This window comes from Chiloscyllium punctatum, chromosome 5 (assembly GCF_047496795.1).
Source record: "Chiloscyllium punctatum isolate Juve2018m chromosome 5, sChiPun1.3, whole genome shotgun sequence".
Classification (NCBI taxonomy): domain Eukaryota; kingdom Metazoa; phylum Chordata; class Chondrichthyes; order Orectolobiformes; family Hemiscylliidae; genus Chiloscyllium; species Chiloscyllium punctatum.
In genome coordinates, this window is record NC_092743.1 from 65,477,168 (window position 1) to 65,491,202 (window position 14,035).

General features: G+C 39.9%; 1 protein-coding gene across 19 annotated transcripts in view; it reads left to right on the top strand.

Moving 5' to 3' along the window:
- Nucleotides 1-8,291, top strand: part of dtna (dystrobrevin, alpha) — a 302,593-nt gene extending 294,302 nt beyond the window's left edge. For 11 of the 19 annotated variants that reach the window (XM_072570467.1, XM_072570465.1, XM_072570463.1 and 8 more), the window contains one exon: nt 6,091-8,291. In XM_072570467.1, the coding sequence (XP_072426568.1) occupies nt 6,091-6,237 (147 nt within the window). In that variant the 3' untranslated portion in view covers nt 6,238-8,291. The remainder of the gene's footprint in view (nt 1-6,090) is intronic. The other 8 variants (XM_072570474.1, XM_072570473.1, XM_072570475.1 and 5 more) reach the window with 1 other exon arrangement.
- The last annotated feature ends 5,744 nt before the right edge of the window (nt 8,292-14,035 follow it).

A 14,035-nucleotide genomic window follows, 5' to 3' on the forward strand; every position in this document is an offset into this window, starting at 1 on the left:
TAATGTTGATCTGATTAATTTTGGTCAGTGCTGATGCAAACATCTTCAGGAAGAAACAGCTAATGATCCATAACTGAAGGCAGTATAGAAAATTACATTGAAGGATGGTCTTTGTTGTACTTTGTTCAAGGGAATGTGGACATCACAGTTTAGGCCAAAGTTTGTTGCCATCCTTAATTACCTTGGTGGTGATGAGCTACCTTTTTGAACCTCTTCAGCCTTCAAGTTGTAGAAGTACTCACTTTGCTATTAGGAAGGTAATTGCAGAATTTTGACCCAGTGACAATGAAGGGGCAGCAATATACTTTCAAGTTTGGTTGTGTGCCTTGGAGGCAAGTGGTGGTATTCCTTCACCCTTCTAGGTGGTATATTATGCTGGTTTGGAAGGTGCTGCATATATGGAGCCTTGGTGAGTTGTAACAATACATTTTGTCAACGGTCTATATAGCTGCTACAGTATGTCAGTGTGAAGGTGGTGGGGGGATAGAGTAGTAATCAAACAGGCTGCTTTATTCTAAATGGTGTCAAGCTCCTTAAGTGCATGCTCCATCACACTCTTGATTTGTCTTTGCAGATGGTGGACAGGAACTGGTTGTGTCACTCACCACTAAACTCCTAAACTCTGATTTGCTGTTGCAACCACAGTATGTAGTTTCTGGATGTAGCTGTTTCCACTTGTGGAACACAGTATAACTAGAATAAGAGAATGGTCAAAGAAAGAGTAGGGCTGATCAGGGACAGCATAGGGAATTTGTATGTGGAGTCTGAGGAGGTAGGGGAAGCCCGAAATGAGTTTTTTGCTTCTGTCTTTACGAAAGAAACAAATTTTGTAGTGAATGAAACCTTTGAAGAGCAGGTGTGCATGCTGAAATGGATAGAGATAGAAGAAGCTGATGTGCTGAAAGTTTTGTCAAACATTAAGATTGACAAGTCACCAGGCCCGGACCAGATTTGTCCTCGGCTGCTTTGAGAAACGAGAAATGTGATTGCTTCGCCACTTGCGCAGATCTTTACATCCTCGCTCTCCACTGGAGTCGTACATGAGGACTGGAGAGAGGCAAATGTAATTCCTCTCTTCAAGAAAGGAAATAGGGAAATCCCCGGCAATTACAGACCAATAAGTCTCACGTCTGTCATCTGCAAAGTGTTAGAAAGGATTCTGAGGGATAGGATTTATGAACATCTGGAAGATCATGGCTTGATTAAATGCAGTCAACACGGCTTTGTGAGTGGCAGGTCATGCCTCACAAACCTTATTGAGTTCTTTGAGGATGTGACTAGAAAAGCTGATGAGGGTTGAGCTGTGGATGTGGTGTATATGGACTTCAGCAAGGCATTTGATAAGGTTCCCCATGGTAGGCTCATTCAGAAGGTCAGGAGGAATGGGATTCAGGGGAACATAGCTGTCTGGATACAGAACTGGCTGGCCAACAGAAGACAGCGAGTGGTAGTAGAAGGAAAATATTCTGCCTGGAAGTCTGTGGTGAATGGTGTTCCACAGGGCTCTGTCCTTGGGCCTCTATTGTTTGTAATTTTTATTAATGACTTGGATGAGGGGATTGAAGGATGGGTCAGCACGTTTGCTGATGACACAAAGGTTGGAGGTGTCGTTGACAGTATAGAGGGCTGTTGTAGGCTGCAGCGGGACATTGATAGGATGCAGAGATGGGCTGAGAGGTGGCAGATGGAGTTCAACCTGGATAAATGCGAGGTGATGCAATTTGGAAGGTCGAATTTGAAAGCTGAGTCCAGGATTAAGGATCGGATTCTTGGCAGCGTGGAGGAACAGAGGGATCTTGAAGTGCAGGTACATAGATCCCTTAAAATGGCCACCCAAGTGGACAGGGTTGTTAAGAAAGCATATGATGTTTTGGCTTTCTTTAACAGGGGTATTGATTTTAAGAGTCGTGAGATCTTGTTGCAGCTGTATAAAACTTTGGTTAGGCCGCACTTGGAATACTGCGTCCAGTTCTGGTCGCCCTATTATAGGAAAGATGTGGATGCTTTGGAGAGGGTTCAGAGGAGGTTTACCAGGATGCTTCCTGGACTGGAGGGCTTATCTTATGAGGAGAAGTTGACTGAGGAGGAGGAGGGGACCTAATATACAAAATAATGAGAGGCATAGATAGAGTCGATAGCTAGAGACTATTTCCCAGGACAGAAATGACTAACACGAGGGGTCATAGTTTTAAGCTGGTTGGAGGAAAGTATAGAGGGGATGTCAGAGGCGGGTTCTTTACACAGAGAGTTGTGAGAGCATGGAATGCATTGCCAGCAGCAGTTGTGGAGGCAGGGTCATTGGGGACATTTAAGAGACTCCTGGACATGCATATGGTCACAGAAATTTAAGGGTGCATACATGAGGATCAGTGGTCGGCACAACATCGTGGGCTGAAGGGCCTGTTCTGTGCTGTACTGTTCTATGTTCTAGATGCAAAACAAAGATTATCACTAATAAATTTAATTGGAAATTCAGAATGGATGTATTTTCACAGACTGATTAGAATATGGAACATGCTACCATGAGAAATTATTGAGATGGCTGGCTTAGATATATTTAAAGTCGCAAATTGTGGCACTGGAGAAGCACAGCAGGTCAGGCAGCATCTGTGGAGTAGGAGAGTTGACGTCATGTTCATCAGGAATTTGATGCTTCTTGGATGCTGCCTGACCTGCTGTGCTTTTTGACTCTGACTTTCCAGTATCTGCAGTCCTCACTTTCTCATAGATATATTTCAAGTAAAACTAGACAACCCCATTGTAAACAAAGGAGTAGAAAGATAGAAAACATAGATTGCTGGATAATCTCAGTAGGTCTGGCAGCATCTGTGGAGAGAAAGCAGAATTAATGTCTCAGGTCCAGTGACACTTCTTCTGAATTGATTGTAACCAGGAGAAGGTTGGTATAAATGCTGAAGATGGAGTGGGGGAAGAAGGAGGAGTAAACGATAGTTGGAGATGGAGCCCAGACAGAGAGAGGACAGCAGTTGGGCAGACAAAGGCATGAAGAATGGTCAACCTAGAGGAATCAATAAGTGATAATGGGGATCATTAGTAGCTGACAATAGGTTGGGTGTGGTAGCAGCCCATTTGATAACATGGCCTGGTGTGTGGAGTTGGACTAAGGACTTGGAGAAGTTGCTCAGGCCCTGAAACAATTGAACATGATAATGCGTCCAAAAGACTGCAGAGTTGCCACATGGAAATGAGCTGAGCTTCATTGGAGCACTGCAGTAAACCTGAAACAGAGAAGTTGGCCAAGGAACATGGTGGTGCATTGAAGTGATGGACAACCCAAAGCTTGGTCATTTTTGTGGACAGATTGTCGGTATTCTGCAAGTGGTCACCCATCTGCATTTTGCTTTCCAATGTAGAGGAGGCTGCATTGTGAGCAGCAAATACATTAGACTAGATTGAACAAAGTGCATTGCTTCTCCTGGAAGGTATGTCTGGGGCCTTAGATAGTAACAAAGTGGGAAGGAAATGGGCAGGTGTTGCACCCTTTGTAATTACATGGGAAGATGCCAGGAATGGACCATGGTATTCCTGATGGAACGGTCCCTGCGGAAGGCTGACAAGGGAGGGTAGGGAAATATGTGTCTGGTAATGCCATCTGCTGGAGGTGACAGAAATGGCAGCTAATGATCCTTTGGATGTAGATGTGGTGGTAAGTGAGAAACGGGGGACATATTGGTGTTGTGGGAGGAAAGAGAAGGGGTGAGGGCCAAAGTGCAGGAGGTGGATTGGACACAGCTGAGAGCCCTGTCAATCACATTGCTGGAAAATCCTCAGTTGAAGTGAAAGGTGGATCCTTTGGAGGCCCCTTGTAGAAGTCAGCACCATTGAAACTGATGAGACTGAGGTAGAGAATGGAGTGGAGTCTTCAGAGGAGAATGTAGTGCTGGAAAAGCACAGCAGGTCAGGCAGCATCTGAGGAGCAGGAGAGTTGACATTCAGGCATGAGCCATTCATCAGGAATGAGATTTATGAGCCAAGGGGATAGAGAGATAAATGGGAGGGGGTAGGACTGGGGTGGAAGGTAGCTGAGAGTGCAATAGGTAAATGATGGTAGGGGTGATGGTGATAGGTCAGATAGAGCAGATAGGTGGGAAGGAAGATGGACGGGTAGGACTGTTCAAGAGGGTGGATCTGGGATAAGGTGGGGGGGAGGGGAAATGAGGAAACTGGTGAAATCCACATTAATCCCATCTGGTTGGAGGGTCCCAAGGCAGAAGATGAGGCATTCTTCCTCCAGGTGTTGGGTGGTGGGTTTGATGATGTAGGAGGCCCAAGACTTGCATGTCCTCAGCAGATTTGGAGGGGGAGTTAAAGTGTTCAGCCATGGGGTGCTAGGGTTGCTTGGCCGAACATTCATCTTCCACCTTGGGACCCTCCAACCACACGGGATTCATGTGGATTTTACCAGTTCCTCATTTCCCCTCTCCCCAGCTTATCCCAAATCCAACTTTCCAACACGCTACTGCACTCTTGACCTGTCCTACCTGTCTATCTTCCTTCCCACCCATCTGGTCCAACCTCCTCTCTGACCTACCATCATCATTCCCACCTTCATCTACCTATCGCTTTCTCAGCTATCATCCCCACAACTCCACTCCCCCTCCCATTTATCTCTCTACACCTTTGGGTCACAAGCCTCATGCCTGACGAAGGGGTCAGGCCCGAAACAACACTTCTCCTGTGCCTCGGATGCTGTCTAACCTGTTGTGCTTTTCCAGCACCATACACACAACTCTTAAGAGGAAGCAGAGTATGAGGATGAATAGTGCTGGTAACTGTTGGAGTCACCGGGTTTGCAGTGGATATTGGTGGCTAGCCTATCCGAGGAAAGGGAAGAAGCAGTCAGATAGTGAAGATAAGAGCAAGATGAAAAGTGGAAATGAAATTGATAAATTTTTCCAATTCCAGACTAGAGAAAGAAGCAGTTCCCTCTGTAGTAAGTAAATGATTTTATTGATGGCCCATGTAGAACCCCACAAAGAGACAGGCATAACTCGGGCCCATGTGGGCACCCATGGCCACACCTTTGATCTGAAGGAAGTGATAGGAGTTAAAGGAGAAGTTGTTCAAAATGTGGATGAGCTTGGCCAGGCAGGGTAAGGTGGTAGAGGATGGGGACTCTTCAGGCCTTTTTTTCCTGGATGAAGTGAAGCTCTAAGACCATCCTGATGGGGATGGATGTGCAAAGAGATTACACATCGATGGTGAAGAGGAGGGCCACAAACTGGAAATTCTGAAGCTGGTGTAAAGTATCAGAAGAATCAAGGACATAAGTGGAAAGAGACTGGACAAGGGCGGAAAGAAGGTTGAGTCAAGGTCGGAAAAGATGGGGCAAGAGCAGGCAAAAACAGTGTGTTTGCCCAAACAGTCCTGCTTGTGGACTTTGAGAAGGAGGTAGAGATGGGCTGTGCGAGATTGGGGGATTGTGAGTTGGAGGCAGTGGAGGCGAGATCACCAGATGAAATGACATTAGTGACTGTTGACGACACAATAGTTTAATGGTGGAGTCAAGGTCCAGGGGAGACGGAGCGAGTTGTCCAAGAGCTAGTATTCAACTTCCACAATGTAGAGGTTGGTATGTCAGATGACAATAGCACCACTCCTGTCAGTAGGCTTAATAACAAAAGTAGAAAGATATGTGATAAGGTCAGTTAAAGAGGAATGGAGGCATTGTCTATTTTCTTAAATTAAAAATTGCTAGTTCAGTGACATCCAAAAATCAACTAGTTCTCAAAGTATAAAATACATTTTCTAGCTTCAGGAAGGAGTGACCATAGTTTCTCCTGTATGTAAAACTTAAATCATTAGTAAGATCATTAAACAAATAATTGTTCACACTGAAGTCTGCAAATGCCTTGATTTTACTGTATGGTTACTAACTTTTTAAAGTAGCATGTGACTTCTTTGCCCCAAATAATTATTGTTGCTGTTTAGTACTTTTGCCTAAATTAACATTTTTGCAAATTTTAAAAATGTTAATTTTAGAGGCTTTTCACAATTTTAAAATTTGTTTGTTTTTTTGACACTGATTATTGCCCTACATATAATTTAGCCATTTTGTCCAATTATCAGGCTCATTACAGTCAAACTGATGATGACAGTTATGTGAGAACTGATGATGATGAAAGCTGCATTCGGACAGATGATGAAGATGGTCTAACTTCTGGCTTCACTGAAGAATGGAATGAACATATGAAGCGTCTTATGACAAAAAAATAATTTTATAAGTAGTGTGAGGACTCTAGCACAATTATTTTAAAAGTTTCTAGTTCAATGTGTTAACAGACATTTCTTTTACTAAAAGCTGGGTTTATCAGCATCTTCTTTATATGCCTCAAAACAGAATTCAGGAGAACTCAACAGCAGTTATCACCAAACTGAACATGTTTGATGTTATTTCAAATATGGCAGTATTAATATTAAAAATACTTCTTCACACATAATCAATATTTTCTGTATATGCTCCTAATAATGATACACATTATGTTTGGTTTCTAGATGAACTGTGCAGTTCTTTGACAAAAGTTACATATTTTTCAACTGTGATAAACCTATTTTGGTGAAATGCACTTAAAAATCATATAATAGGGCATGATATGAGTATTTATTCAAAACTGTAACAATCTATAAACTAGTAATTTTCAGCATTTGTTTTAAATGCACAGATCTGTAAAATAAGAGGACTGTGAATTGTGTCAAGGGCGCTCATAGCTAATTCTGTTCTTGTACTTTGAACCATAGGTGCCAAAAACAAATACAGTTTAAAAAAAGGAACTTGATTTATTTAATTCCTTTTGTGTGAGTAATACAATGGTTTAAGCAATATTTTAAACATGCATGAACATTGCTAACTTTAAAAAAGTAAACTTTATCTGGATTATTTTGCTTATATAATTTTAAGGCCTTCAACTTGGGCATACTTATATAAATATGTATACACATTACTTGATGTGCATTGGACATTTTATGTTTCAAATGTGTATTACCTTAGTTGCCTATCTGTGTAGTGTGTACTTTGTGAGGAAAGAATAGTTTATCAAATAACCTATGGAACAGAATTGCATATGTTGAAAGATCGCAACGGGTGAGAATTCAATGTTTTGGAGGGTTTGTGGTATTTACTTGATTAATTCGCAATTGAATCAGATAGATAGTTGAAGATACTATTCTCCAAGTATGATTTAACTTAAAGTCAGCAGTACAAAAACAGCTGATTCAACTCCATATGTGAGTTCTCACAGAAATTATTCTACATAAAGCTGAATTCATTTTATCTGTAGTAATTACTCCTGAATTTACAAATAATTTTTTCACAGATATTTTCTGTAAATGATGTCATATGTAAGCCAATCATAACTTTTTATTTACAGTATTGTTAAACAAAAGTTGATAATGACATGACAGGAACACACAATAATATGTAAAGTTACACAACAGTTGTATTATTGATAATCGAAGAATTGCAAAAAAGCTCCATATACAAATATCTACCCTAAAAGAGTGTAGATATCTTGACAGTAAAATAACATGAGAAATGGTGTGATTTAATTGATATTGTCAGATTAAAAAGCAGAAGGGAATATGTTAATTACTCATTGACATGTACTTTACCGAAAGGGAATGGATGTTCGATAGAGATAAAAGAAAGATGTGAATTCTGGAAGATTCTGAATACAGTTAAGAGTTGAGAGAGGCTTGGCATGTTTCAAAGTTAACCTGCACAGACTGTGGCCTTCACTGTGAACCAATCTGTACTCTGTTAGTGCATGAAGTGATAAATCGTCTAGTTTTGTTTCATAGTTCTTATACCTTTTATTTATTTTGACTGACTTTTCCCAGCTGCATATGTTAATTAATGTAGACACATACTGTATATAAAGTTTTTGTGCTGAATTTTAAATGGATAAATTCAGCAAAATGGCAGTGAATAACCATCATTTTCTTACTCTGTCCAAAATAATGAACATTTAATTTTCACCAAAAATGTATGACTACATCATGTATAAATTAACTACAACTAATATATTTAATGTCTCCAAAACTTCAAAGGAAGGTCAGCAACTTCGGAAGCACTAAAAGTTCAATGTAATACACTGTTGATATAATAAAACTACTGATCTATGTTTTGTATTGTTAAGTATTGTATACATATGTACAATGTGTTGGAACAAGCTGGGGACTTGCCATGTTTTAAGATTGTTTAAGTATTTAACTGTGTGTCTGTATTTTGGAATGGAATATTTCTTCATTAAAGAGAGAATTTTTTAAAAGGCTGGCAGGTAAGGTTAATCCTACATTTCTTCCTGTGGAACTTGTGTCTTCACTCATTTGGTAATACCATTAATTATATGATTGTATTTGTGGCTAATGGACAAACTTGGAGATTTTACATCTCCAATTTTTAAACTTTCCAAACTAAAACTACAAAATAATATCATTAAAGAATATATTATTCATTTCCTTTCCAATGTCTTTAACAATCCTGCCCTTTCTTTCCGTAAACTTAAATGGTCTTCCGTGCCTGCCATATATATTTATATTCCCTCCTTTTGAACTAGTTTACTGCAATGATTTTGGTGGTCTTTTGCTTCAGGCAAAGTCTATCAGGTTTCTTATTCCAAAGATAATACTGTTTTGGAGGGAAACATTCAATTTCCTTAAATACAAGCTCTGCAGCTACCATTTTTTTAAAAAGATAGTCAGTAATTTAAATGTCACTGGACCCGAAACATTAACTTTGATTTCTTTTCACAGGTGCTGCCAGACCTGCTGAGCTTTTCCAACAACTTCCGTTTTTGTTTCTGATTTACAGCATCCGCAGTTCTTTCGGTTTTTATTTAGCAATTTCTATTAGTGTCTCAGCCACTAGAGGGCTGTCTCTTTGATCCATTCAGTACAACCTCATAATTAAACCAGATACCTGCAAGTCATCTCCCTATCCTTTGGTCTGAGTTTAAAGAAAAGTAACATGTGAATATTTCTCATGTCTAAATCCACTACATAAAAAGAATTTGAAATCAATAATCCCAAAACATTTTGATGTTTGTGAATGGAGTGTTTGTTCACAAAATAACAGGCTTGCTTAGGGTCATAGAGATGTACAACACAGAAACAGACCCTTCAGTCCAATTTGTCCATGCTGACCAGATATCCTAAGTTAATCTAGTCCCATTTTCCAGCATTTGGCCCACATCCCTCTAAACCCTTTCTATTTATATATCCATCCAGATACCTCTTAAATGTTATAATTGTACTAGCCTCCACTACTTTCTCTGGCAGTTCATTCCATATATACATCACCTTCTGTTTGAAAACATTGCCCCTTAGGTCCTTTTAAAATCTTTCTGCTCTCACCTTAAACCTATACCCTCTATAGTATAGTATAATACTTTGACTATTCACCCTATTGATACCCCTCATGATTTTATAAACTACTATATTGTTTTGTTTACACTTTTAACAAATATATCCTACTTCTCTCCTGAAGAATCTCAAAGCATAAAGCTGAGGATTCTAGCCACATCTGTGGAGTATTACAGCAAATGGCACAACTGAGTTGAAAGATTTTGAGATTCACTTTAACTTTAATTTTAAGATCTAAGTCAATTACAATTATAAATAAGGTTTACTGGTCCTCATTAGTTACATGACCTATTCTAGATAAAAGTATAATTTTACAAGCTTTTTTGGAATTTATTAAGTCTATCATGAGTACAAAATAAATGATACTTAATAAAAGCAATCTATTTTTCAGCTGATCTACTTTGGGACACTAGTTGACGTGGCACTGGTTTCCTGTTCTGCTCTGTTCCACTGTCTTTAGTCTTCCTTGTGCACTGAATAACTCAGAAGCACCAATTATTAACCCTTGCTAGACAATATTCCCCATGTAAGATCAGAAATAGCCATGACTCTGGCTTGTCAACACATGAAGAAAGTGAAGGCTGCAGATGCTCGAAAGTCAGAGTCGAAAATTCAGAGTGGAAAAGCGCAGCAGGTTAGGCAGCATTGGAAGAGCAGGAGAGTTGATGAAGGGCTTCTGCCTGAAATGTCAACTCTCCTGCTGTTTGAATGCTGCCTGACCTGCTATGCTTTTCCAGCACCCCACTCTTGTCAACACATGGATAGCAACATTGGCTTGTGACTTTGTGCTGAATTCTTAATTAATTTCTTGAAAAGTCATGGTCATCTTATTTGATTCACTCCCTATTGTCTCCTAATTCAGTCTTTGACATGTCAGTCACATTTTAAGATTCTCTCTTTTGGAACAGCTTGTCTCCCTAAGCTCACCAACTCCATAGACCTTTCCTAGGATAAGGTGGCACCAGTGCCTTTGCATCAGTGTTCGTGGTGGAAGACACCAGTAGCATACCAGACCATCAGAGGCAAAGGTGAGTGTAGTGGCCATCACAAAGGAAAAGGTGCTGCGGAAGCTGAAAGATCTAACGCTGGATAAATCACCCGGAGCAGGTGGGCCATACCCCAAGGTTCTGAGTTGATAGTTGAGATTATGGAGGAATTGGTGATGATCTCTCATGAATCACTGGTGTCAGGGAGGGTCTCAGAGGACTGGAAAATAGCTCATGTAATTTTTAAGAAGGGAGGGAGGCAGAAGATGTGAAATTATAGGCCAGTTAGTCTGACCTCAATCATTAGTGAGATTTTAGAATCCATTGTTAATGATGAGATTGCAGAGTACTTGGAAGGTGAAATAGGGATGAATGAACACAGCTTCGCCATGCCTTTTAAATCTGTTAGATTTCTTTGAGGAAGTAATATCAAATTAGACAATTGAAAGCCACTAGAAATGATCTATTTGGATTTCTAGAAGGCCTTTTACAAATTGCTGCACAGGAGGCTTCTAAATAAGACAAGAGGCCATACTGTTAGGGTCAAGGGTCAAGGCATGAATAGAGGATTGACTGAATAATGAAAGGTAGAGACTGGGAATAAAGGTTGGCAGCCGGTGACTAGTGGAGTTCTGCAGGAGTCCATTTTAGGACCACAGCTATTCATATTATATATTAACTATCTGGACGAAAGAATGGAGTAAATTATTGCTAAGTTTCCAGATGGCACTTAGGTAGCTAGTGGGAGGAATGCTGAAGAAGTGGGAGGTTGCAGGACTTGAACAGGCTAGGAGTGCGGTATATGGAATACAGTATGGGAAAGTGTGAGGTCACACACTTCGGTAGGAAGAAGAGGCATAGACTATTTTCTAAGTGAGGTACGGCTTTGGAAATCTGAAGCATAAAGAGCCTTAAGAGAGTCCTGAACTACTAAGGTTAACATACAGGTTCAACTAGCAGTTAAGAAGGCAAATACAGTGTTAGTATTCATTTTGAGAGGGCTAGAATACAAGAGCAGACATGTACTGCTGAGGCTGTATAAGGCTCTGGTCAGACTACATTTGGAAAATTGAGAGCAGTTTTGGGCCCCATATCTAAAGGAGGTTGTGTTGACCTTGGAGGAGGTTTACAAGAATGATACCAGGAATGAAGAGCTTGTCGTATGAGAAGCAGTTGAGGACTCTGGGTCTGTACTCAATGGAGTCTAGACGGTTGAGTGGAGTCTCATTGAATCTTACAGAATACTGAGAGGTCTGGATAGAGTGGACATGGAGAAGATGCTTCCAATAGTAGGAGAGACTAGGACTTGAAGGCACGCTCTCAGTTGAAGTCCCTTTAGAACTGAGATGAGGAGGAATTTCTTCAATCAGAGAGTGGTGAATCTATGGAACATGCTGCAGAAGGAGGCTGTCATTGGGTGAGTGTATTTAAGACCAGAGTTGGATGGGTCTTTATTGGTAAGGGGATGAAGGGTTACAGGGAGAAGGCAGGAAAGTGGGGTTAAGAAATATACCAGCCATGATCAAATGGCAAAGGAAACTTAAAGCCCCAATTGACCTAATTCTGCTCCTATATCTTATGATCAATGAACAAATTATGCATCTCCTTCGACTATGTAGTATCACCTCACACTGATTAACCATCATCCTAAGTATCCAAATTGATGTATTCTCAAAACCTTTCAATATTCTTCAGCTACTAGAACCATGCATGGCTCTACAGTAACCAATTTTGAGCAAATTAACACTCAAAACAGCTATACAAAGCTAATACATGCAGGCATGTTAATAGTTTAATTTACAAATCTAAACATTTTAAAATAGTCTTTTACTCAAAGGCACAGCTACTATCTCAAAACATTTTTGCAATTTACGTTAGCTTGATTGGTCCATAAAAGCAACTATAAAACCAGAAACCTTACTTTTGACCTCAGCCATATGATTTAATTGTGAAAAGTGTTTTACAACTATCATCAATTAAACTATCATTTATTCATCACTTGCTTAATCAAAGTTATTAATTTTTGAAAAGCAACTCAATCCAACACAATTATGCGCATTGTGAAGTGACTTGTTCAAAATACTCCTCTTGTGAAATCTAATATACTAGAAATTTATTTTCCAAACAGCAATTCATATTATTCATTGAAGCGATATCAAAAATTAGCGTCACAAAATCTCTTGCCAACAAGTGAATCATTAGAAAAAAACAAAAGTTAACAAGATACTTAGATCACATTCTCAACTTAGACACCAAATTAAAATTATACTTAAAATTTAAAGAGCTATCATGACACAACAAATCCAGCAATCTTCAATGTACAATTTATTCAGGCATAATTAAGATACAATGCATTCAATGTCAAAGGCAAAACATTATTCATGCCCCAATTTGCCTGTAGTTTCTTGTTTTCCTTATTTATTACACTTAATTTTCTTATTTTAATGACATTCCTATCTATTTTCAATTTCCTGTGTGCATTAAGCTGCTGGACAACATCTTCTGGACAGAGGTAATGGAGTTTCAAAAGATCAGGGATATTAATTAGGATTTTTTTCCCTTCATCATCTTTATTAATGTTTCAGAGGAAAGTGTTAGAGAAACAAATCACAGTTTGCAGGTGCCACGACGATGTGTGCTGGTGCAAAGGTTTGATTTTAAAAATAGTTTGTGGGCAAATTTCGATATCGTTGAATAAATTTTGTCATTTTATATAAATGATTTGGATGTGAACAAAGATGGTATAGTTAGCAAGTTTGCAGATGACACCAAAATTGGAGATGCAGTGGACAACAAAGAAGGTTGCCTCAGAATACAATCAGATGGGTCAGTGGGCTGAGGAGTGGCAAATGGAGTTTAGATAAATGTGAGGTGCTGCATTTTGGAAAGGCAAGTCATGGCAGGACTTATACACTGAATAGTAAGGTCCTGGGGAGTGTTACTGAACAAAGTGACTTTGGAGTTCAGGTTCATAGCTCCTTGAAAGTAGAGTTGCAGGTAGATAGGATAGTGAAAAAGCTGTTTGGTGTGCTTTCCATCATTGGTCAGAGCGTTGAGTATAGGAGTTGGGAGCTTATGTTCTAACTGTACAAGACATTGGTTAGGCCACTGCTGGAATATTACGTGCAATTCTGGTCTCCCTTCTATCAGAAGGATGTTGTGAAACTTGAAAGGGTTCAGAAAAGGTTTACAAGGATGTTTGTCAGGGTTAGGGGATTTGAGCTACAGGGAGAGGTTGAATAGGCTGGGGCTATTTTCCTTGGAGTGTTGGAGGCTGAGTGGTGACCTTATAGAGGTATATAAAATCATGAGAGGCTTGAATAGGGTAAATAGGCAAGGTCTTTTCCCTGGGGTGGGGGAGTCAAGAATCATTGGGCATAGGTTTAGGGTATGAGGGGAAAGATTTAAAAGGGACCTAAGGGGCAACGTTTTCATGCAGAGGGTGATGCATATATGGAATGAGCTGTCAGAGGAAATGATGCAGGCTGGTACAATTCCAACATTTAAGAGACCTCTGGATGGGTATTTGAATCGGAAGGGTTTGCAAGGATATAGGCCAAGTGCTGGCCAATGGGATTAGATTAGGTTGGGATATCTGGGTGGCATGAACGAGTTGGACTGAAGGGTCTGTTTCCGTGCTGTATATCTCTGTGACTCTAAAGTGTGTA